This window comes from Prinia subflava, chromosome 2, assembly GCF_021018805.1.
Source record: "Prinia subflava isolate CZ2003 ecotype Zambia chromosome 2, Cam_Psub_1.2, whole genome shotgun sequence".
NCBI classification, from domain to species: domain Eukaryota; kingdom Metazoa; phylum Chordata; class Aves; order Passeriformes; family Cisticolidae; genus Prinia; species Prinia subflava.
Window position 1 is genome coordinate 34234775 of NC_086248.1, and position 25459 is coordinate 34260233.

The 25459-nt window shown below is 39.7% G+C and overlaps 1 protein-coding gene across 2 annotated transcripts in view; it reads right to left on the bottom strand.

Moving 5' to 3' along the window:
- Nucleotides 1-49: 49 nt before the first annotated feature.
- Nucleotides 50-25459, bottom strand: part of ME1 (malic enzyme 1) — a 153740-nt gene continuing 128330 nt past the window's right edge. For both annotated transcript variants that reach the window (XM_063389542.1, XM_063389543.1), the window contains exons 9-14: nt 24865-24978; nt 12273-12378; nt 9307-9449; nt 7033-7206; nt 2269-2367; nt 50-406 (exon numbers count right to left, since the gene is read on the bottom strand). In XM_063389542.1, the coding sequence (XP_063245612.1) occupies nt 248-406; nt 2269-2367; nt 7033-7206; nt 9307-9449; nt 12273-12378; nt 24865-24978 (795 nt within the window). In that variant the 3' untranslated portion in view covers nt 50-247. The remainder of the gene's footprint in view (nt 407-2268; nt 2368-7032; nt 7207-9306; nt 9450-12272; nt 12379-24864; nt 24979-25459) is intronic.

The following is a 25459-nucleotide window of genomic DNA, read 5'->3' on the forward strand; positions in this document are numbered from 1 at the left end:
ACTGTAGGATATCTCAGTTAAAATAACAATCAAAATAACCAAACACAAATATATTTCTCAGATTAATTTTTATTTTCTGATGTATAATTGATGGTCTCTCAATCTGAGTTTCTAACCAACTACTGTGAATTAGAAAAAGTTTTCTGCATCTTAAAAAATTAGCTATTCTTAGGCTTCCTAGGCAGAAATAACCTTAATATTTTAATTCTTTTTAACTGCAGTGATTTGTTCATTCTTCATTAACTATTTACAGTTTGACTTTCATGGCCTCCTCGGGCCAGGCGTAGGAGTCAGCCACGAAGCTGTTGTACTCGGTACTGTACACCTGAGAGCGGATGAAGGCTTCCAGGTCCTTGGGCTGAGGGTAGACGGAGGCAGTGTTTTTCCTGTAGGCTTCTTCTGCGATCTGGAAAGATGCATTGAAACCCTAGTTAGTGCTGATAAACCATCTGAGTACACGGAACAGGACTTAAAAGTAGGACTTAGTTCAAAATCAAGATGTGACTTCACCCTCTCTGGTGCTGGCAGTCACTCACCTGTGTTCACGCTGGATCCAGGTTAGTACCCGGTGAATAAGACTACAACTGGATGATGTTGGTGTTAAGTGGCTCTGACTTGGGCTACTTTTGGACAGGATTACATGTTCAGACTGTTACAGACACAGTGCTCCTCTACACAGGAGTGTCTTAGCTTTTACTGTGCTGTGGTGGATAAAATATTCCACAAGCCCCAAGCACTGAGATACAATTTCTGCTTTTCTCTCATCACTTTATCCTGGTTTACCATCTTCCCAAAGCACTGTAAGAAAAGCGTGATTTGTTCAAAGCATCCATGCTCCTTGCTTATTAAAGAAGTTTAGTATTGGCCATAGCTTGATAATATACTTCAAAAAAAGTAAACTCATGGGAAAAGAATAATCTTACACTGTGCACAGGATGGCTGGGGGAAATACAAGTATTTGCTTGCTCTTTCCTCACCCAGACCATACTTAAGTGAATCAATTATGCATCACAATGCATCACATTATGCATCACATCACAGCTGCAACAAAAATTAAGTTTAGAAGGGGTTGGAGTTCTCTCAACACATCAAAGTAGCCTCTCACAGCTGAAGATCACCTCCTTGAGAAACAAGTATCTTCAGACTGGACATTCATCTGCGAAACAAATGAAGGCTGGCAGACAGGTTTTATGCAACAGCACTGTGAAAAGATCTGCTTGAAACTACTTGGCAAATACTCCAATGCTCCTCCTTTGAATAAAAGGGAGACAGTCTTCTTCCTGCTTTCCTTAGCTCTCTTTAAAATATAAATGTTCTAGTTTGGTGAGAAGCTGAGACCCCAAGTCACCTTATTAAGACTTCTTTTCGAGGATTAATCTGAATCCCCACTCAATTTGATTGAGAAGCACTTTGGGTGTTTATGTAAGGATATCTTCAGGTCTGTGCACATAATTATCATGGTTGAATAAGGTCTGAATTCATACCCAGTGCTTGGTATTCCAAAATATTTTGATAGTGTTCCTCTCCTCAAAAAGGCAGAGGCTGTTGCTAAACCTCTTGGGTTGGGTTGTATAAGCCAGAATAAGTATTTGCAGGAATAAAGTTTCAACAGAGAACAGGCAGAAAGAATCTCTTGGTAATATTTTCCTTCTTTTGTATTTTCTATAACACACACAAATAGAGGAGGAATTTCTATCACTGTGTTTCTGCCAAACACAGAGCCAGTTTGATTTTGCCTGAGGGATTTAAGTAACATTTTCATATCTAGAAAACAGAGTTACTACTTGCCTAATAAGACATGAACTTTGAGAAGGATTTTTCTTTTCTTAAATATACAGAATGAGTGAAGCTACGGAAACTGTTTCAAGTATGAGGGTTCCTTGTTACTCTTTCAGAAGCATATGAAATGGAATTACAGTAAGGTGACAGAGAAAACAGTAACTGTAGTAAAAAAGGTCACAGAACACAAGAAGAAGGTTGAAACTGATAACCATGAGGGGCCAAAAGCCCTTCAGCTGTGCTGCTGGCAGGGCTGTGCTGAACAGCAGGGTCGGTGCTGTACAGACATACACATTTGCTGTAGTTCCACAGCTCTCCTTGTATTTGGATTACCTTTACATTTATGAATTTAAAATTTAAGTTTGAAACTGCTTGTGTCCAATATGGATTGACGTAAACCAACTTGTGTGAAGGTGTGTTAGGTGATAAAAGCAAACTACGTAGAGCTGGTGGGAAGACAAAAAGCCACAAAAGGCTGAAATGCCTTACCCTCACAGCGATTTTCAGTGACACATCCTGAATGGTGACTAAAGGAGGGTAGAGGCGACCTTCCCGTAAATTCTCTTCTGTAACTTGCTGCGCTATAACCTGAAATAACACAAACATGTTTAACATGACATACACATGCAGCTGTAGCTTGGTTAGACAGATATATTGTCCTTAGCAAAGAAACGTTTCTGCTTTGGCAAATCACACAGATACTGCTTAATCCACCTAGACAGCATTTTTAGAACCACCTTTGTCATTAGGAGAAGCTACACAAGAATTAAAAATGAAGGGAGTTATGCCTTTTTCTCACTGAGTGAGAAAATAATAAAAATCTTAAGTGACAATAAAAGTCACTTAAGTCTTAAGTAAGTCAATGACACACATAAACTAGCAAATAGTTCATTGTGAGAGATAAATTCCAGCCAACAATTGCAGCTGGGTCAAAGACTTCTACAATATAAAGAAGCACTTGTCGTTCTGACAGTTTCACATAAACCTGTGCAGGGAACAGAACTGAAACCCTTAAGTGTAAAATGCTCTGAATGAAATCACTGGCAGCTACTGGTATTTCTGCTATCATTAGCTCCAATTTGTTTGTCTTTGGGGGACTTGAAATAGCCTTTCAGGGTGATCCAGATATGGATAGAAGGAAAACTCTGCTCTGGATAACATCTGGTGGAGCCATGTATGACACACCAAGAGGTTCTGAAAGCACCAGGAAAGCCCAGGGAATGCTGAGACTTGCAACTGATAATAAAGCCCAAAGAGAAAGCAAGAAGTGCACTTTTGAGGGAATATTCTAGGAAAATACTTGAAACAAAGCAGAAACAAGACTTCCTACAGTTCCTGTTGCATGTGGGCAATAGGACCCTGTACATGCACCTGTAAACATCTAGGACTGCATAAGAACAGGTGTCTGGATGCATCCCTTCCAGCAGAAGTAGGTATATAGTTGGAAATAAAGTAACTCCAGGTTCAAAAGAACTCAGTGTTCTCTTGTGCAGTCTAGCCAGAATGTTGGTAGCTGAGCTAAGTTTTTCCATTTGGAGTTAAAATGCTGACAAGAGCAATAAACTCTTGAGTATAACAAGTGAAGAGAAAGTATTTGTTTACATTTAAACCTCGAGAAATACAGCAGAGAGAAAAATCCTCTAGGGGGAGCTAAGAGAATGTAAAATCAAGTCACTGCTCTCCATAACAGCAACCAGGTTATTTCAAAATTATATACAGCCCTTTGATGTGCATCTGAATGTAAGCAGGCGCTTACAACATGAGGTCCCTGATGTTAACAGCTTAAGAGGGCTCTGCAAGAAAGATGAAAGCTGAAGAAATTAACAGCAAGTTGATCTTACTGCAACGCATCACTGAAAATTAAAGCTCCAGGAGTGGAGTACTTCTCTTTTGTGATTCTGTTTTTGATAGAAGGCAAGCCACAAAATATTTGGGCAGTGCTCAAAGTGGGAGAGGTAGCAAGATCAACTGTAAAGATGCCATGCTGTACCCTCAGACGTCCTCCTGGAACAGCACTGAAAATTATGCAAAAACACAAACCCAAGCATTTCCAAAGAGAATGACACCCTCTTCATGTGGTGTTTGAAAAACGCTCCCTGAGAACATCATACCAGTGACAGGGGAAAAAATTATGAATTTGGGATTACTAAGAAAATAAAAGGCATCACAGAAAACAATTGTGCCAATGTATAAATCCAAAATGTAACACCACTTTCAGGAGGGTGTGTTTTTTCTCCACATACTTCAAACAAGAATGGGGCAGAATCATGATGGGGTTTAGAGAATAAAAAAGATAATCAAAAAGTTATTTTTTGATCAAGAAGACAAAGCGTAATAAAATAGACGGGAGAGAAAGAGGAGACTGAAAGGAAATGCAAAAAACAACTGAAGGCGAACATTTCTTATGGTGCTGTAGGGAAACCAAATCATCAAACAGCAGAAAATTGAGTTTCTTTTTCCACAGGACTCATAATTACATTGTGACACTAATTGCCAAAAGATATTCAAATGTATAAACATGTTTAAATAGCCACTGGGCTCATTTATGAAGGAAAAATCCATACAGGGATAAAACATCCAGCACAGGAAGGCTATACAGTAAGTGTTGCCAGAATCCAAGAAGCCACTTCAGCACAAGGATCATTTTGCATTTCTCTTATTTATCCTCTTTTCCTCAGCTTCTGTTAGTGATTGTTTTTCACTTCACAAGAAGATACCAAGCTGTTTGGACCCTGGGTCCAATATAGTATGGCTACTTTCCTGTTTTAAATACTAATTAATTCAAGTTTTTAATAGAAAAATTAGCAAAGTGTTATTGCAGAACCTAAGTGAAAGGCAACCAAGACAAAATGGCCTAAAGCCAGTGGAGGCATCTTGGTTTTTGGAGGACATGCTCTCCATAATGAAAAGATTTTGTAGGATTATTTCTGAACTAAACTGCAGATCACACATGCAAGAATATTTCATTAGTTCATAATTCTCTGCCTCTTCTGTTGTGTTTGGTAGGACTTAAAAGAATAGGCAATATCCCTTGTCATCATAGAACAACTGCCCACAGGGAAGAGGTATTACAGCTTACAGGACCTTAGATTTATCATCCAAAGTCAAAGTCACACTCTATTCTATCTTGGCAGGAAGAAAAGAACATTGAAAGCAACATCTGTTCTAGTTATAACAACTAATTATTTGTGACTTCTGTCAGATTTAACTGGACAGGTGGCAGGTGGCAAAGCAAGAAGCAGGAGGTGCAGGCGTGCAGCTTGGGCTGCTTACTTTTTATAGTTTCTTTTTTTCAGGTCACCTACCTTGGCAATCTTAAGAAGGTCCCTCTACCCAAAATGCATGGGCTTGGTTCTCTAAATCTTGCAGCATCTTGGATGCTTCCATTTCAAATGAAGAACACTAAGCACTATTCTAAAACCCCCATGAAACTGTTCTGATTTTATCCATTCATTTAAAAAGCCAAGAAAATAAAACAAAAGGAGCACTTTTTCTTTTGCTTTGCAGTGCAATTACTGAGCTAAGGGCCTGCACACCCCTGACACCTCTTCTGGCAGACCCCTCCAGCACCATCAGCTCACCCAAGCCCCACAGCCCCTCACATGCAGGAGAGCAGATGTGAACGCCCTGAGCTGGGAGCAGTAAGGGGAGCAGCTACCCAGGGATCTTGCCACCAACAGAACTTTCTGTGCAAGACAAAACCCACATTTTGATATGTCAAACGTTTCTAGAGATTTTACCAGGGGAAGGCAACTGTGTAGCAAAACCTGTAACAAAGAGTCAGGAAAGAACCTCTACCTCAAGTGGGAATTTAAAAGCTTCCACATAATTTCTGATATTATTTTACCTCCCTGACTGTTACTGATTTTTTTCTGACTTCATAGACTGTCACATGAAACACAGTTCAATCAACACACGTGTCACCTTTTGTCATCAGCTCTCAATATATACAAACTATTTCACACAAACCAAAATGAAGCAACTTCTACAATGAAGTAAGGCAACTCTAACACAGCAGTTTAGAGCAGGAAGTGAGGATCACCATATCCAACTGAAATTACAGGGGAGGATTTAAAGGAAGGATATAATTACCCAAAGGCTTAAGAGATGGATCGTTGCCCTTCTATAATGGTTAAAGCCAGTGGAGACAGGCTGGGCTTTTTACTAATTTTAAAGATGGAAATTGTGACTGTCCTCACAGACGGCAGGCTGTCAGCAAACCTCTTTAAAGATGCCACAGCATGCATCTTAAAAAACCTCTGAAGGTCCAACAAGGACAGCATGCAGATGCCCACCCCTTAAGAAAGCTTTGTATGACATACTGCCTGTCTTGGGATCACACTGCCTATTAGCTGCCCTTGACTGATAGCCAAGGACCACTTTCTTCCCTTCAAACCATGAAGAGAACAGAAGGAGCAAGATTCTGGAATGAAATACTCCTTAGAGAAGCTGCAGGAGCTGAATAATGCGTTCACACGTCTGCTAATTGGTGCAGCTTTTTTTTCCTCTTTTTTATTGTTCCATAATTCTAATGTTCCAATTCATTGCTTGGAGGCCTTGGTGCACTGCCTACATTACCCACGTATTCCCAAGGGTGCTTATACAGCTTCTTGGAAGAGTAGGACACTGCACTTTGATGAAGTGCTGTGGATTGTAACTGGTATGAACTGGACTGGGCAGAAATTCCCCCTGAAGTGAGCCTGGCTCAGTTGGAGTTAACGTGGCAAACTGAGGGTAGCCTTCCTCCTCACTTCCATACCCTTTAAAAAACCCCAGAGTATCAGGCTTTAAATTACTTTGCATGGACATGGTCAGCCCAATGTGCATTGCCCAGGGCTTTCTAATTCAAATTCAAACACTTTTTGTAAGCAAAGCAAACACACATGAGTCACCCCAAAGATAACATCAATACTAACATCAATAATAGTAATTTCTTTCAATCTAAAACCTTTGTGTTTGTGCATGCAAACTGTGCACATGTGCATTTACCTGCAGTAAGACAGTACTGAAATCTTTATTTTTTTTCCTTCCCAACAGAAGGTAAAGTTTATGTCAGGTGACCCTAGGCCAAGTGTTAACTTCTTAAAAATGACTTGTTCAAATACAATTTATAAAGAACAGTACACCTTGCAAATAAAGGTCTTACACAGAAAGCAGTGTTTTTCCCATTTTAAAGTTTAGCTCTTCCTGTTTAATTGCTCATTAATAATAAGTCGCTAAAATAAGGAATTTAAGTAATTTTGAATACGGTACCTCAGCAGTCGTGAGGAACACATCCTCATCAATATGTCTCATTCCACATGAAATAACACCAAGGGCAACTCCTGGGAACACATAGGAATTGTTACCCTGTCCGGGATAGAGAGTTTGTCCACTTGGAAGAGTGACAGGATCAAAAGGACTTCCACTGGCAAAAATCCCACGTCCCTAAATTGTAAGAAGAAAAAGAAAGTGCATTAATTGAGAGATTGCTGCTGAAATATTTCTCACATCCTTTTAAATAACCACCCCTGTGGAAGCTGGGTTGCATCTATTTAGCATCTCTTCTTCTGAGAGGGTGTTAGAGCTATTTGCCTGAGTATGTCTCAAGAAATCAGGGTGCTGATCCTGGAGATCACTGGTGATTCTCTGTGGCTGTCTAACCCTGTCTGTAGAATTTATAAGGAGGGAAACTGAAGCCAGGAGTCATTATTCACTTTGTGCATCCATAACAGAAGAAGCCCCATGGGAAATACAGAGTTGTAAAACTCAAAGTGGGCAATACTGCTATGGCAGCAACAGATGATGCTACTGGACTTTTATCCCAATAGCAAAGCACCAAAAAATAAGACACTAAGGCAACTAAATGTCACACTTTTGGATGAGATGACTGCTGAGGAGCTGTGGGCAGACAGAGCTCTCTTTTCTTCCCAATCCTCCACTTGAGGCCTTTGAGCCCATTCCACAGCTCAAGAGAATGACAGCAGTGCAAGCTCTGTCCCAGGAACATCATCCCATAGAGCAACAGCACAAGTCAGTGTGGAACCTCCTCTGCCAGGACCTTGGGAGCCCCCTCTTTGTAACATACTGACTGGGGTGAGGGCACCAACTCAGGCCCCTGCCAGTGCTGATAAACCATGATAATGTTGTTTCCCAGAAGATTTTTGGGTAGTGCCAGGTAGGGCTGTGGCTGGCAGGGCCCAGGCATCATGCCCAGACTGGTGCAGGTAGGCAGCAGGGAAGAGCCAGCCTGTTGGGGGAATTAGGGAATTTGGCTATATGGGTACGAGTTACACCACAACACTTGTCCTGAGGACAAGAGATCTGCCTCTAACTCAGTTCAGGTTGCAGTCCATGTGGGAGTGGCACTGCACAGCCTTGGTGTCTGCAGCCCAAAGGCGCCTGGCTCCTGCCTCTCTGGGGAGAGAGCACCCTCGAATTTAAGCAGTGAATTTAGGTGGGGAAGAAAAGCCAGCCTTTATTTATGCTAGCACTGCTAAAGTGATAAATATCACTGTTAAATACTTCAGAGGCACTTTGTATCAGAAATATCTCTGCCTGTTTTAGAGAACTGGAAACTGAAATCCACTATAGTGCATTTTAAAATAAGCCACTGTTGCTATTCAGCTCTTCAGAAGAACACTCTGTTTTGTTTGGTGTCATGCACTATAATCCTGGCCTGCTTATTATATGTTTTGGTGACAGATCAAATGCTTCAGAGTGTCTTTTGCTCTGTTTACCACATGTGGTTACCCACTACAACCAACCTTTCACGTAGGTTGCCTCCCTGACTCCTGCACTGTGCTGTAATTACATCCATGCTGTGGAGAATGGACATGCTAAATTTGTCTTTCAAACACTGAGGAACTGTCATTCAAAATGCCTTGTATTTGACCAGAAATCCAAATACATCTGCTCTGAAACACACAGTCAGGTACACATACATTTTAAATTCTAGGCTGAATTAAAGGATAATGTGTTTATCAGTACTTCTATAATAAATAAGCAAGCACAGTTCTCTTAATTTAACCTATGTTTATGTAACAGAAAAGTTTGCAAAAGGAATCAATTACCCCAGTTCTTAATACAGAATGATTTTAAAGATTCTATTTCATGTATTGATATATTTTCTTACCCTAAAGAGTATTTATGAAATCTCAAATGAAAAGCATGCCTCTGTGTGTATATAACACACAAAATGGTACAGTTCAAAAACAGACATAATGCTTTAATGATTGATGTTGGCTGATGCTTTGGTTATAATAAAGATTGTGAGTGTTACCTACACCAATTCAAACTATGAAATGTTTTTATGAGAGTGCAAGCATGCAGAGAATTCAGTGAAATTGTCTTGATGAAATCTGAAAAATTTGTTACTTAATTTAGCTCATTTTATCTGTACAGAGTAGTGATTAGTACCTGCTCCTCCACCCTCTGTCCTCCTCCCTTTTAAAATTTAATTTTAAAATAAATTTAATTTTAATTTTAAATTTAATTTCAGATTTACATTTCACGACTTAGACTGGAAAGATGTTAATCTTTGGTTACCTCTGTGTATTTGTAGCACTGTTCAGCAGTGCATTCTGCTTTGCTAGTGGGATTGCTGAGAGCAAAAATTATAGGGTGTTTGTTTAGAGCAGCCATATCCTGAAGAATTTGTGAAGTAAAAGCACCACCAATTGCAGCAACTCCTAAAGAAGAAAAACACACACAAGTAGACAAATTAAATTAGTTCAAGGTAAGACATGCACATCACTTTTAAAAAACAGCTCCTTTTTCTGTCTCTCTCCCTCTTTAAAATGGAGTCCAACCTTTTTCCTAACATGTAGTTGAAATAAAGTTTTGTATGAAAGATTTTGCAATAGTGAAACTTCAGTATTATCCCTAGCACAAGGCAGAACTTCTTCATCCCTAATCGATCCAGTGAATTTCTCCTTTCCCTTTTCTCAGGTCCTTTGTGTAAGATAAAAATGTTATCACCTCACCTGCAGCTAGGTCCAGTATGGACTAGATAGATGCAGCTCTGGGTCCTAAAGTTTTGGGACAAACAGACTTAGTTTCTCCCTAATCCAGTGTGTCAGATTCCAAATTTTTCTGACATGATGACTGAAGTCTGCCTTCTAAGTCTGAGCTGGGCTGACAAATACTGATTTTGAGTCTAGGCCTTCCCTGACAGCAACAATTTTTTTTAACAGATCCCTCTTCATTGCACCAGAGATGCTTTTCTATTCCCTATACTGTCCACACTTACAAATGGTATTCATAGGAACTGAATGCCCCTCCTGCAGGAGGAAATCATCCAACTTAGGCTGCCCTCTGCTGCATTGTGGACTTGCAGCCAGTACTTGGATCTTGGCCCTCAGACAATTCACAACCAAAGAGGGTGTTGTGTGATGTTTTTGAGGTGCCAAGGACACCTGTATTTCTGAATAATCTTCAAGAACTGGGAATTCAAGGATATCCACACCTTCAGTTAAAACAGACAGATAAACAGATCCTGGAGTGAAAGCAAGGATCTTTATTTTACCAGAGGTCCCTCTCACCTGGCTTGGAGCAAACGTAACCTCCTTCATCCTCAGAGACCCCAGTGCCTGACACCCCATTCTGCTTTCCACACAGCATCCGAGTTTCAGAAGCAGGAAAAAGAGCTTGTTTTCCCTCTCTTGGGGAGTAGAAATGGATTAAAAGCCAGACTGGGAGAGGAGAGGCTGGAACTTGGGCCTTTCTCAGGTCAGTACTGTAAGGTCTCATCACTGATGCTGAAATGAGCATCCTTACAGTGCCCAGTCTGAAAGGACAGCTTGGGAACTGCCTGAGGAGAGCACAAGGTGCTTGGAGGAAGGTGAAAGGGCCCTCACTGCCCAGAGCTGCCTCAAAGGTCAAGCTTCAGGACCAACATTTCTTTAAGGCATCTCAGAGCATTTTCTGACTGATGGATTCCATGCCATGGAGCATGGTATCATCTGTCACATACTACAGTTTTTTGCAACTCTGAGCTCTTCAGGTGAAGCACTTCAGAGTACTTCACCTTCTATGAATGGACAGGGATGCTTAGATGCAAAAGCTCTGCAAGACCAGCTGAGCTACTCTGTGTTTGATGAGCAGTTGTATAAGAACCTGTTACACACCTTGATTTTTGGCTAAATCTTCAGTAGCAAAGTGTTTAATGTCTTCTAAAACTGCTTCTGGACAGCCAACAGTAAGATTAACATCTTCAGATTTAAGGTAAAACAAAATGCTTATGGCTATTTATTTATTTTCTTTCTTTTTTTTTTTTTTCCTTTTAATTGCAGTTTCTTAGACCAGATCTCTCTAAATTAAGGCTTTTCCTTGAGCCATTGCAGGCAATGAAATGTGTATAAGGATTTGTTCAGACAGAGCTGAGTAAAACAGTGGGAAGAGGACTATCAGCATATTTCCCCATGACTGCTGGTACTCCAGGGAGCATACTCAATGTCTAGTCACTCAAACCAAAAATCCCCAACATTAGTTTCTATTGCTGTTCCTGATGGAAGAGACTTCATTATATGGAACTGATAAGAGAAAGTGACCTTGAGGGAGAGTCACGTAGGTTTGCACATAAAAATGATACACATTAAAATCCATTTTTCATGACAGCATATCTTCCCATAGTATCCACACACCTTTATCTGGGTAAATATTCATTCATTCTACTCTCCTGTCCCTCTAGCTTTTTCAGCCTTGTAGTATACTAAGTAAATCCTCTGGACCACTTGGTCTCCTCTTCCAGTCATATTTTCATGTAGCACAGGGAAAGAAACACTTCATTTACTTCACTGATGACCACTGGCAAAAGCAGATTTTACTGAACGAGAACCATGTGGTGTAGGCATAGTCAAAAAGGTAGCTGTTAAAATGTGGGATGATTATCACTGTGGCATTTCAGTTTTCCAGCACCTGATGGATGACTTTACTAGCCAGATGGATTAATCTTCAAGCCTTACTTATTTCAAAAAAGACCAAGACCAAACTATACAGAGCTAAGCAACCCATTATTGAGATCACAATCCTTCAGCTTTTACAAAAGAAAAGGTCTTCATAAAATCTACATTTTGGTCTGCATAAAGGACTGCTGGCTAAGGACCTAAATGTGAGCAAAAAGAAGACTCGGATACAGCACCCTGACACTTGCACAGCTTTACATGAGCTTAGCTCCGTTTTCTCACTCTAAGTTTGAGGTTATTTGTATTACACCTTCCACACTACCCCAGAAGTAATTTAGGAAAGTGGTAATGCCCTCCATCAGCTGTTTAAACACAGTCAGATTCTTTTCCCTGCAAAATGGATGGCTCAGAATGAGAGCAGTGTTACATGCTTGGATAGTTACTATTTTTCAGTTGCTTAATAGAGTCCATTATGCACCCAGTGTTTTCTGAAAACACACAAAGGTAAACTCTGTTCAGAGGAACTTGATCTTCTCTTCAGACAAAGCCACATCCCCATTTTTTTTTCAACAAAGAATAAGGTCATTGCTTTAAAGTCAAAGAAATTACCTATTAGCACAGTCGGTTTTATATCTCTAACAATATCTTCTAGATTTTTCATTTCACCATGTTCGTGGGCAAAACGCTGTTTCTCATGTGTTAATGAGGCACGCCCCTGAGTACAGAACAACAAGAAAAATGTATTAAAGTTTAATGGAACCTAATATCCTGGGATAATCACTTTACAAACTATCTGATTTAACACATCCTATTTTGATTTCTACTTTTGCATCTATCATATTAGACAAAGTGACACTGTGTACAGCTAACATGCTTAGGGTAATTTAGGACTAAACTATTTCTCTAAGCAATCAATAAATTCAGTAATTGTACTTTAAAATGAAAATAGCTGCAGAACACCACAGTATTAACATCTGTTCGAGCAATTATAAGAGACCTGTAACTTAGCAAAATAAAAATACCTTCTCCTAGCTTTTTCAGCTTTGCTCTTGTCTAAAAGTATGGAGACTATACAGTGTGAGTATTTAGACTATAGGTGGAGCCTAAATTTTTCTTCACATTTTTCATATTTAAGTAATTCATTATTAAGGAGGGAATAAAAACAATTCTAACCAGATGTCTGGTGCACCGTTTCTGCATTAACAAAATTGACTCAGCTGTGAAAAAACTTTCTCCCTGATCTCTACTGGCAATTTCCATCCAGCAATGCCCAACAAGGTTTCCAAATGGAATATGACAGATGCAGGGGAAAGGGCTATAGAATATCACTGACATTGACTTGGGCTGCAAAGTGGGTTTGAGCTCAGTGTAACGTGAAGAGCAAGAATGGGCCAGAGTATGTGAAAATGCTGTTAGTTGTCTAAATAGGCAGAGCTTTGTCTGTACAGACATCTGAAAACTTCAGAGAAAAGTTTAAAATAAGCACACATCCACCCCTCGTTTTAGTCTCATGCCTGCAGAAAATATCACTGCAAAGGCACTTTTTGAACACAAGTCTAGAAGATGGTTCCAGCCCTTCAAGCATCTCACAATTTATGACAGAAAGATGCAGATAAAACAGATGTATAGGGAAGTACATGAGGAAAATTGAATGCTGAATGTAATTTTGACCAAACACCCAGAACAGATACGTATCGTCTCTCCAGCCACACCTTTTACAGCTGATAAAATGAAAGTTTCCTTAATCTTAGCAAGATTATTAAGGCTACACCAAAGTATTGGAACAGAATTCATTCCACAATTCCACCAAAGTCTACGAATTTGAAAATTTTGGCTCAGTTTAGGCCTGCATACACCATCAGACATAAGGCACGATTGGTTTTTTAAAGAAAGCTGATGCTTCATTTCACACCACAGTTCTGCAGTGTGGCAGTATGTGGTTGTGCCAGTCCCATCACTGAAGCTCCTCTGCTGGTCCTGGCTCAGCCACTGCCAGAGCTGGTGGGCAGAAGAAGAGGCTGCTTCTCATTTCCATCTGCAAGGAAAGTGCTTCCATGCCAGGGGTGCCACAGGAAGCTGTCCTGTGGTCAGGCTGACTGAGCTGCTCTGCCCCACAGCATGCCAGCTGCTTTTGGCTCACCTATGATTACAGGGCACTTCCACACAGCTCTCTTTTCTACACATTTTTATGTCTGGATGGGCTTATGCAGGTCTTAAGTGTTCTCCTAGAGTGATCAGCACAGAAATACTGAGATAGGGGCACTTCATTTCCTTTGTGGATAAAATGTGGAATTGTCAGCCCTGAGGGAATGCCACAGTATTACCATTTTTGGCACATTCATGCCTGAATCATGCCACCACCATATGCATTTTGCAGTCTGCCATTTCCCAGTATCCCAGCAGATGTCCCCACAGTCTGCACACACACTTTAGACCCATCTCATTTTAAAGCAGGAATTTTCCTTAACGTTTTCAAGGGAAAAATATGACACTTTCTTTTTAGTCAGCAAAGAAAAAGAAACCCCAACATTTATGACTTCCAGACCAAAAGCTTGTTGCTAGGATTAACTCAAAATACTATAAAAAAGCCACTTCTGATTCTAATCTGCTGACTGGTTGGAACTGAAATCCTTGGTGGCAGATTTGCTGGGGAGCCAGGATTGAGTGCCCAGTCCCAGGCTGCTTCTTTAGATGGTTCCTTAATGGCTCATCATGCTGTTGCTGAGGAGGCCAGTTTTCCATCTGACCTTAAAATACAACCTCTAGGACACTGCCTTGGTCTACCAAGGGGAAAAAAAATCTCCAAGGGCTGTGATCAGCTCACTCTTCAGGCTGTGGCAGGCTGGTAGTTTTGAGCCCCTCCAGGATCTGTAGATCTGCACAGATTGCTCAGGAAAGGTGACCTTTGATTTTTTTCCTCAGTATGTAACAGCCAAGAGATCAGGCTGACATCTTACTGGATAAAAATGTTGCTGTTCTTTCATTTTCAATTTCAGTCAAAACAAATAACTAAAATCTTTCACGAAGCAGACATACTTTTTTATACAGTTTTACACTTGACTGGCTTTTGAGTAGGTGTTAAAACGCTTACTGCTGAAACACCAGGGATTCAAAATCCCGACATTGATAATGATCTCCCATTTAATTGGCTACAAAGGAATACTCGAACAGTAAGGATGTGATCCACTGCAACATTTTTCAGGCTGCTAGGTAGCCAGACTAGTGCTAGCCAGATGGGTCAGCTCAGGTCAGATTCACTTCTGCCTTACCCTGATTTCTATCTGTTCTTAATTTCACACATGATATTCTACCATTCTAAAAGAAATAAACTAACAAATAAAAAACCCAATGCAAGTCAAAATCCAAACTATTTAAAATTTACTTAGTTATTCAGCTTTGGTCTGAATTAGTTTGATCCCATTAGTCAACATAGATCATGTCTCCAAGTAAATATTTTTCTAGCATATTAACTAAGAATGAAGTATAAAATTATGTGGCTTAGCAAAAATAACAACAGCTATGTCCATGGAGATTTTTGCTTGGGAAATGCTGATAAAAGAAATCGTATGGTTGGGTTGGTTTGGGTTTTTTTAAACATATATATTTTAAAATAAATTAGAATCATAGAATGGTTTGGGTTGGAAGAGACCTTCGAGATCATCTCCTTCCACCCAGCCTGCCGTGGGCACTGACACCTTCTGCTAGACCAGGCTGCTCAAAACCCCATCCAACCTGGCCTTGAACACTTCCAGGGATGAGGCATCCACAATTTCTCTGGGCAACCTGCTCCAGTGCCTCATTATCTTCACTGTAAAAAAGTTTCTTCCTAATTTCTAATATGAATTGACCCTCTTTCAATTTAAAGATGAAATCCCTTGTCCTATCACTCCATGCCCTTGTAAAAAGTCCCTCTCCAGCTTTCTTATAGGCCCCTTTAGGTACTGGAAGGCTGATAGAAGTCTCCTGGGGCCTTCTGTTCTCCAGGCTGAACAATCCCAATTCTCTCAGCCTTTCCTCATAGGACAGGTACCAGAAATGTACTTTAATTGTTAATTCAGTGATCCCAAAGGAGCTACATAACAACCTCTCTAAGCTCTACAACCAGGATTTCAAGACCAGCCAGTTGATTTGATTACAAAACTTCAACAGTTTAGAGGCCAGTCCGTTAGACAGTATTTTTTTCCTCCACAAACTGATAAATTCTTAAGTTCTGCTCTCCACCAAGTAGAAAGGCAGCAGCAAGGGCACGACCAGCTTTTGTCTGTGCCCTGCCAACAGGGCAAGCAAGGACTTGCAGAAAGGAAGAACAATTCCGTTTTGTGTATCTTCCTTAAAAGAAGGGGTTGCCAGTCCATTCAGTACAGCTTCCAGACATTCATCCCTGAATGCCTATAGCTGGAATAAGAAATCACAGAGTTTTTGTCAGCCAGCAGAAAGAAGAGGATGGAGCCAAAATGCAGAAGTTTCAATTCTGGATTTGTGTGGTTTGCTGTCTTGTCTCCTTCCTGACACTGGAGAGATGCAAAGCGGCAGGACCTGCCAGTGCTGAGCTGCTTTGACTTAAACATCTTCCAGAAGCACAGAGCACATCTTCTGACATTTCCATTTCCAGTCCTGGCTTAGGCAGCTTTTGTACTGTGGCTGCTGGGAAATGAGCAGTAAAGGATCAACACAAAGCAGCATAAATCAGAAATTGCTCTGGTCTGCCTGCATCTCCATAATCCTAAAATATTAGCATGGCACAGAGCTTACTGGTATTTCATTTCTTCTCCTAATAGGAAAAAGAAAAAATGTAAAATACACAATACTTTGAAGAGTTTGAATGAGCTCTGAGGTCCTGTATATGAAGCTCTAAATCTTTTAAGCAGAAACATCATCTTCAGTCACATTCAGATATGTCTTCTGAGTGCACTGCCTTGCTTTTTCAGCATCATTAAAAATTCATTCAGTCAATGAAAAGGGCTCAGAAAAACCAGCAGTTTAAAGACCTTTGCAGTACACCAAATCTCTGTACAGTCTCACTGTTTCACTGAAGTACCTCAGTGCTCACCATACAGGGGAGAGATTTTTGGAGAGATTTTTTTCTAGAAGCTCCTATCAAAGGATGTTATTGCACTGTTGTTCAAACAGCTGTACAAAAACTCCTCTAGGCCAGGCATCAGCTGTCTTAAGGTGTATTGTGTTTTCTATTATGTATAGCATATGTAGATGTACATAAATATATATATGTCTCTCCTGCATCAAGGGACACTATCCAAACCCAAACAGAAAGTCTTTCACACTGAAATCCACAGGTGAACCAAGAGATTTAAGGTGATTCCTGTGCAGCTATTTAGAGCAAAGGACACAAACTAACAAACTCTTTCAATAGGAGAAGGCAAAATGAGAAAAAGAGGCTATATATTCTTCTTGCTTTTACTTCCCAAATGTATTCATCATCCCAAGAAAGAAATAAGAAAGTACCCAGATTATTTCCTTATAATTTGAAATGCTATATAATCTTACTTTTTAAAAAATGTTTTATAAAGTAAGTAATTTTGTGGAGGCATTATAAAAGTTTGCTTGAATTGAAAAAGAAAAATAAGGGAGAAAATAAAAACAGCCATCCAACAAAACACTAAAAACTAACGTACCACAAAGAAAATCATAGTATCTTTAATGGATAATCAGGCTGCCAGAATCAACTGTGCAAGATACTTTCACTAGAATACTGAGGATTGATAATATTAATAACAGTCAAAAAGATTAATAATCCTTAAGTCCAAAGACTCCAAATGAAATGCCAGAAATTACTGTTTAGTGGAAAAGTATTGCCTCTATCACAGTACAATTCTGTACCAAGTAAGATTTGGGTTATTTTGGATTTGAACAAAAGAGAACAAAGAAGCCTGAAAACAGATATATTAGAAGTCACACTAGTATCTGAGATGGAAAGTAATATGAACTAAATTTATTAGCAAATGAATTACAAAGGTGGACTGTGTTAAATCAGCAGATGATGTACAGAGATAAGGAAACAACAGCACCATTCTTTCATTGTGACATTATGTATGAAAGACATTGGCAACCCTAAAATGCCTCTACTCCTTAATGGGTCAGTCATTGGTATTATATTTTATTATTACAAAAGACAGTCACATGAACAGCAGGACCTTTCCAGGACCTTTCAATTCAAGGACTCAGTAGTTAATAGTTCTGTGAAAAAATTGCTTGTATTTTGGATTTGAAATGAAAGCAGTTCATAGGGAGCAGTTTCAGGGAGGGTTCTGAAGGTTTTTGTTTAAGGGTCTGATCAACAGGGATCAGGTTTCAAGCACACGTACATCACAGTTTTTACAGAAAGTTACTCTTATAGTCACATTATAGCCAAATTGAGGCTCAGATAACAAACAAAAATGACCCATCAATAAAACCCTGAGAATTTTCATAGAAAACAGCTGTAAAAACAGGAGACCAGACTGCACAGCGGACATCTATATGGGAAATTAGAAGATGGGAGGCAACGTCACAAACACCACCCAGTGCAGCCTAATGCCATGGCCTGTTTGAGCTGCCTGTGCCTGGCTGCCCCACGAAGCAGGGCTGAAGACAGAGCAGCTCTGGGCCAGCCAGGCCAGAGAGGCAGGGCTGGAAGCTCTCCAGGAGCTGCTCTTCCCATGGGCTGGGAGGCAGCTGCGGATCAGGCTGAGCACCCTGACGACTGCGCTGCCCCACATTCGCAGCACTGCTGGCACTCGGCCCGTCTCACAAGCAGGGAGGCACAAATCTATTTATATAAACACTTGCCTCCATTCCACTGTGTCAACTGTGGCTTATTTAAACAAGAGCTCAGAGATCAGTACACAGATAAATTAATAAAATAATTTGAGGTTCTTAAATACTGAAGACATGAGAACCACAGAAGACATGAGAACTGTAGTTCGGAGCAAAGCAGTCCATTAGTAAGTCGAGTATTTCCAACTGCAAATGTTTTGGTTTTACTTGCATTTTTCCTATGAGTTCCCTACTGCAGAGTTAAGAGAAAAACAAACAAAAAAGCAATGTGAAAAAAAAAGTGATTAAGAGTCATGGGAGAAGGGGGTGAAGCACCTCCCTTTTGGGAGATGGTCTCTATGTGGCATTCTTTATCTGTTTATCTATTTTTCTTTATCTGTTTCATCACAAGTAAATCCATGGTCTAAAGGCTGTTGAGAGCTCTAGGCAGGGACTGCAGAAGGTCCTAAATGGGGAGGCCCCAGAATCATGAAAGGGATGGCACAGGAGAGGCACAGAGAGTGGGCTGGGAGGGGACAGGCCAAGGTACCCCAGCCAAAACTCCAGGACAGCATCAGGTACAAGTCACAAAATGCAAAATAAAAAAGGTGAAGGTATGGATATGGATGGTTCACTGGAGTCCAAGAGCCTGCAGGTGACAGGCACTCCTGTGCCACCTCATTTAGGAACCAAAAAGGAGCGACATGTGAGGCCTCCCAAAACCCCATACAGAAACTCTAATTATGAGGTGACAGTGCCTCCTGATCAGACTCATTATCTAACACCTAAAGGGGAAGAAAAGACATTAAAACCAAACCAGGCAACTTGAGCACACAACTAATAAACAGTTTGTTGCCAATTGTGTGAAAAAACGGCAACATTTTGAGGAGACAGTGCCATAATATTTGGCAGTAAAACATAAATTTACAGTAAGAAATATAATTGTGGTGTTGACTTTAAAAGATATTGTTAGAAAAGTAGGGCTGTTTTAGTCCTGTAAAATTTATAAAATACCCTTTCCATGTAAATAAGCACACATGGTTAATAAGTTAACAAGGTTAACAGGCAAGACTAAATTTATAAAGACAATTATTTCAAGAAGATAAGATCTGAGAACCAGAACAAATCACAAATCCACAGAACAGCAGAAAATGGAGCAAATCAATCATTAATTTCAGTAACAGAGCACGAGCAAAAGAAATAATAAACTGCCCAAATTAGGTCTCCATCTCATGAGTACATCTTATGCAGTTACATGCCACCAAAGGTAATAGGTTTTGGTGGTGTCTCTTTTAGAGAAACACCCCACCAATCACCCTTTTGCCTTGTCCTCACTTGTTGCCATACATTACTCACTGAGCATGAGTAATGCCACGAGCATTCAGAGACAAATTAATGTTTCCTTTTTGCAAAACTTGTGCTTGATATAGAACATGACAAATGTGAGATGAAAGTGCACAGATTAATTCCCCAGACATCAGAAAAACTGGTGAAGCAAACAAGGATTGCTTTGCTGGGATGTTACATGAGTAAAATAAGGCAGAAACTGCTTTGAGTGATGGAGATACTCAAGGCATTGCATCTTTGCTAAAATGTAAATCATTTTTCTGGCTCCAAAAGTCCCAGTCAGTTGCAGTCAGCCATAAAAGAACTGATCAAGAACAGAAGGGTCAGAATAATTGACTGTTGATAAAAAGAAAGCTAGAAATAATTAAAAGCTAGCAGAACTGGCAGACAGTGGTATATAAAAGTTAAAACCATTATCAAATTCATATCTAGTATGAAATTGAAACTTTTAAAAATAGTTATTGTTGATAAAATTTTTTAAAAAATCAGTAACAGACAGTCTGGATGGGATTCAGTTCGGTATTATGATATTGCATTGTCAGCTCTGAAAATTCTTTCACTTGTTGTACGAGTCTGGCACTGAAATTCTAGTATCATTCCCAAATGTCCCCTTTCCTCTTCCATCATTCTCTAAGCAAAGACTGAACCATGTATATGCCCAGGTTTGACCAACCATGAACTTTAATCAGGGTCATATCCAATGCCAGTTCATTGGTTATGAGAATCTTTTGCAAATAAGACTGCCAGGGATAATGAAATGGGGGAAAGAGGATGAAAAATCAAATCCTTTTATGTGATTATCTACAGGTTTACCTGGTTACCTCCATTATAATTAATCAGGACCACAGAAACTGTTAAATTTTTGGGATCTATTTCAGTCTTTCTGTGATACTAAAAGATCAGTATTCTGAGGCCTTCAGCCATCAGACCTCAGTGAATATTCTTGTGCTTGCCATATGGGGTTTAAGATCACACATCTAATGGATATATAAAATACAAGTCACTCGACTAGACACAAATATTACTGTGCTGAACTAGAAAGAATAAAGGGCAAAACTGTCAAAAGAAACACTTCTCCATGATGAATTACTCTTTAAATTAAGGACATCATTCATCCTTCTGCAAAGGAACAACTTTTGTGCACTAGAGATTATGTAGTGTACAAAAATGTGATGCTGCCTTGCAAATTACAGAAAAATTTCACTGCAAGAGAAGCATGTTTGGCAGCCCAGGAACATTCCCTGTCACCCTCAGCACAGGAGCAACCATCCTTGGCAGAGGGTGGGGGGAAGTTTCTACTAAGTCCATTTAAATATTAAAAATGCCTTATTAATTGTATCATATTTCTAGGAAGTTCCAAGAGCCTCCTTGCCTATCACCCTTCCCTGTTCTTGGTATTGCCTTACAAAACAAAAAAAAACCATTACTGAAATGCTCAGACAATGGTGAACCTTATGAATATCCCAACATTCTCACATTCTGCCTCTTCTCAACTCATTGAGACAAAAGAATTTACTGTCTTTAAAGTTCATGGACTAAGACTTGGCTACTAATACAGCTAAATACGACACTGGCAGCTTGAAAGAAGACACAAAATGTGTTCACCACACATCATACATTTATGCAATCTGTGGGATTAACAGAAAAAATATGGGAACACTGAGAATAGGGGAATGGAATGTGGGAGACATTACTCACCTATGTGTTTATATAGGTAAATACATATTCATCAGACAGACTGTGAGTGTGTGATAATTCACAAATGCAGAACTAAAGATGAGGCCCAACTGATTATGTATAATCTTCAAGTACACAAGAGTGCAAAATCAACTTTAAAGTGTCTCTTAATTTAGCATTAAATTTTCCATTTGAATGCACTGGGATACCTAAGACAGTAAGTTTCAAAAAGTCACACAGTTTAAGCGGCAGAATTCTAATGATATTTGATGTGCAAAACTTCCTCACCCACCTTTGGAAAACAGTTTGAAAAGGTGACAGATTCTGAACAAACATTAAAAGACCAAACAACAACCCCAAACTGGTATCTCAAACACTGTAAATTCTCTAGAAGGAATTACAGAACACAACGATGGACAGGATAACAAACACAGCCTTCATCACCAGCTCTTTTACCACAACATAGCAGAAAAGTTGGTCATCAGGCTTGGTTTAATGAAAACAGATGGTTCCCATGGGGGGAAAATAAAATTAACAGGGGAATGAAAACACAGCTGCACTTGAACTAAAATTAAAAAGCCACAAAGGAAAAATTCAGCAACAAAAGCCTGATAAGTGACTTCGTGGCAGCTTTTGAAGGTTGGGGGAAGAAGAAAAAGGTGGAAACTGCAGCCAGGTCAACAGCAGTTTCCAGGTTATTTTTCTTTAGATAGAACTGGTTGAAATTCTACAGAAAGTAGATGAAAGGAGAAACAATGTTTAAATCTATACTAACACATTGCAAAATTAAAAGGCCAGCATAGAATATAAATGATGTAAAAATTAGTTTAGTTGGACAAAGTAACTGCTGAGTCTTCAGCAATTCTGTTCTTTTTCATACTGCTAAAGCAACTGGTCAGAATATTTCTAGTACTCAAAAGGTCTCCTTGCTTCACATAAAATTCTTGGGATCAAGCAGGTTTTGATGAGGCAAATTTTAAGGGACTCTTATTGATCAAGTTTCCATTGATACATGTCCTTAGTAGGAAGAAATAAGTGACAGTTTAGTTTATGCAAAATTTGATTAAATGGTGATCTATGCTCTGATTTTTGCAATAATGAATTTTGCAATAATTTGTAATAATAAAGTTATTCTGATTTTACGTTGTTCTCATAAATCTTCCACATTTTACTTCTCTTATCTCATTCCTAAGAGTTTGTAAAGTTTTATCAAGCCTTGCAGCATTTTTCTGCAATCAGCTAAAGCCAAAATAATTTCCTAAGTGGATCTAAATCACAGCATTCTCCATCAGGCCAGAAAAAGGAACCAGGAATAGTTTAATTATTTACTCACTGTGTATATATAACTTCCCAGCAGTTAAATCTCAAGCCTCTTGAGGCTTACATTGTATTTTCTTTTTTTGGAGGGAGGGTATTTTGCCTTTTTTTTTAACTTTTCAGGGGGAAACATTTTACTGCAGAAGAAAGCCAAGAGAGGACTTGCAGAGCCCTAGACCAAGGCCATGTTTCCTCGTGTCCAGCCCAGGCCTTGCACTGACAGATGTCCCTCAAACACAACACAGCAGCAAGCACCCACCCATTCTCAAGCCCTTCAGGACAGCCAGATGGGAAGACCGGTGCTGCCAGGTCTTCCAGGAACACAAGGAATGACCTGAAATATGCACCGCCGGTTCCTGCTGCTTGCATCAACATCTGGCCACAAATTCAGCCCTAATCTACCTCAGACAGCTGTTATGTCTGGTGATCACAAACAGTTCACAAATATACTCCAGGCAGGACATGAAATTCGGTGGACTGTTTTTTGGACAAAACCCAAATTAAAGCTCCACCAAGAAGAGCAAGCAGAGGAAAGGAACATCGAGGCTGCGTGAGACATTGATTGGTTCTGGCACTGCTTGAGAGCGCAGAAGCTCGAAGGTGGTGAGGAAAGAATGCAGTCACCGAGTCACTAAAAATTTAGAACCTATGAAAGGAATCAGTTTCTGAGTACCAAGAGCAACAACCCAGATTCTCAGCTGACTGGCAAATCAGCAGTGAGAGGTGTAAAGAGACTGGGACAAGAAATCACGGAGTGAGAAGAAAGGCTGGTTAACCACCGTGGCTGGACGCACATGCAGCAGAAACCTCTTTTACTGCTTCAGGCTGTAAAGTTCCTACACTTCTGCCCTGTTAGTTTGTTTCCTTAATCATCAGGAGGTGATTTTAGTTCAGTTGTATAATTTGATATGCCCAGTTTCTATGCTGAAAGAAATGGTGCAACCCAATTCCTCTCAGGCAACCTCAAGGTTTCTGCAGCCACAGACAATACATAGGCCTTCAGTCATTTATGTTTGGACATAGAATCACTTTCAAAAATATTAGATGAAGACCAAAAGGATTAAAAATACTCATGAAACAAACAAACAAAAAAAGGCACCAGAGGAAAAAAAAATCTGTGTCCTAGATACCTGCATTCTTCTGTACCTGACGAGGCTACTTTTGTGCCTTCTGGCAAGGGATGACCAAGATGACCTTGGTAATATTTACCCATCTCAGTGTCTGTGATTGTACTATTTCCCTTTAACAGTACAAGTGAAAGGTGCTGTGATACTGTTCAACAAGCCAGCAGATACTGCCTGCAGAATGCATCCTCCTGATGCACAGTTGTGTGAACCACAAAAGACCTCAATGTCAGATAGCCAAAAACACTGACATGTGGTACCGACAAAGATGACCACAAGTACGGCAAACCGACCATGAAGGTGAAAAAGCAAAGGCAACTGGCCTCTCATCCATTTCCTTTAAGTAGCTCACAAACTATTAAATACATAACCACCTTTTAAAACACACCAGTTTCTTTACTCTGGCACATGGAATTCATATGTTTCTTTATTTTGGCACGTGGAAGGAATGAGGTAAGAGTGACTGATGAAGTCTCTCAGCAGCTTCAAATTCTGACCAGTGTTGATAGCACTGCAGACCACAACATCTGCAACACGAGCTGTATCACTGTGCAGACAAGCTTTGTGTTGCAATGCATCTCAGTTCTTGCAGAAGGATGACTTGCCTGACATCCTAGTAATATGTCTATAAATCTTTGTCGAAGACTGTGCTAACAAATTATAGTCACATTTAGATGGGAAATATTAACCCTTGAAGTTGAACATTTCTTTTCTTACATATTTTTTAATGAACTGCTGAAAAGTTTTCTTCATTATGTGCTCATCCCTAATAAAAATATAACAGGAACTCCAAGCATAATCATCCCCCCCGCCAAGTAACATGGCAGTCTGTCATTAATTTAATAAATTTTAGAAAAGAAAAACAACTCACTATGCCAAAAGAGATATTGTTGCAGTTGCTTTCACAGAGACTATGTTCTTATCTTTATCTACAGAATGCAAATAGTATTGTGATATTTAAAGTAATGATAAAATTGCATTACCTTTACGACTAATCCCTTCGAGTCAACCAACCATATTCTTTTGGTAGCTGCATCTTTGGTTAGCCCTTCTTTTTCCATAGCCATAAGAATGAGGTTTGCTATCCCCAATGCAGCCTGAAGGAAAAAGATGAAAAGTAAAACAATAAATGAAAGAAATCCCCTGCTCACATTTCTTTTACCCACTATTTTAGACCAGTTTTCTAATTTTAATAAACAATAAAACTGAATTATTATTATTATTTCATAAAATAAACTTAATGAACTGTTGCTACCATTTGGTCATTAGAAACCATAATGCAGAAGAATAGCATAGATAAATCTTAAATGATATAGATAAATTGTAGTATAGATAAATCTTTATATGGCTCTTGAGAGAGAGTGTGAAGAGCACAATAAATGTTGAGGCTGGAAACTAGAAAATGCTAGAACTAATGTTTATTCCAGCCCTGGAAGTATTCAAGGCCAGGTTGGATGGGGCTCCCAGCAAACCGGTCTTGTGGAAGATTCCCTACCTATGACAGCAGGCATGAAAGCAGATGATCTTTAAGGTCCCTTCCAATCCAAACCATTCTATCATTCTATGATATCCATCTCA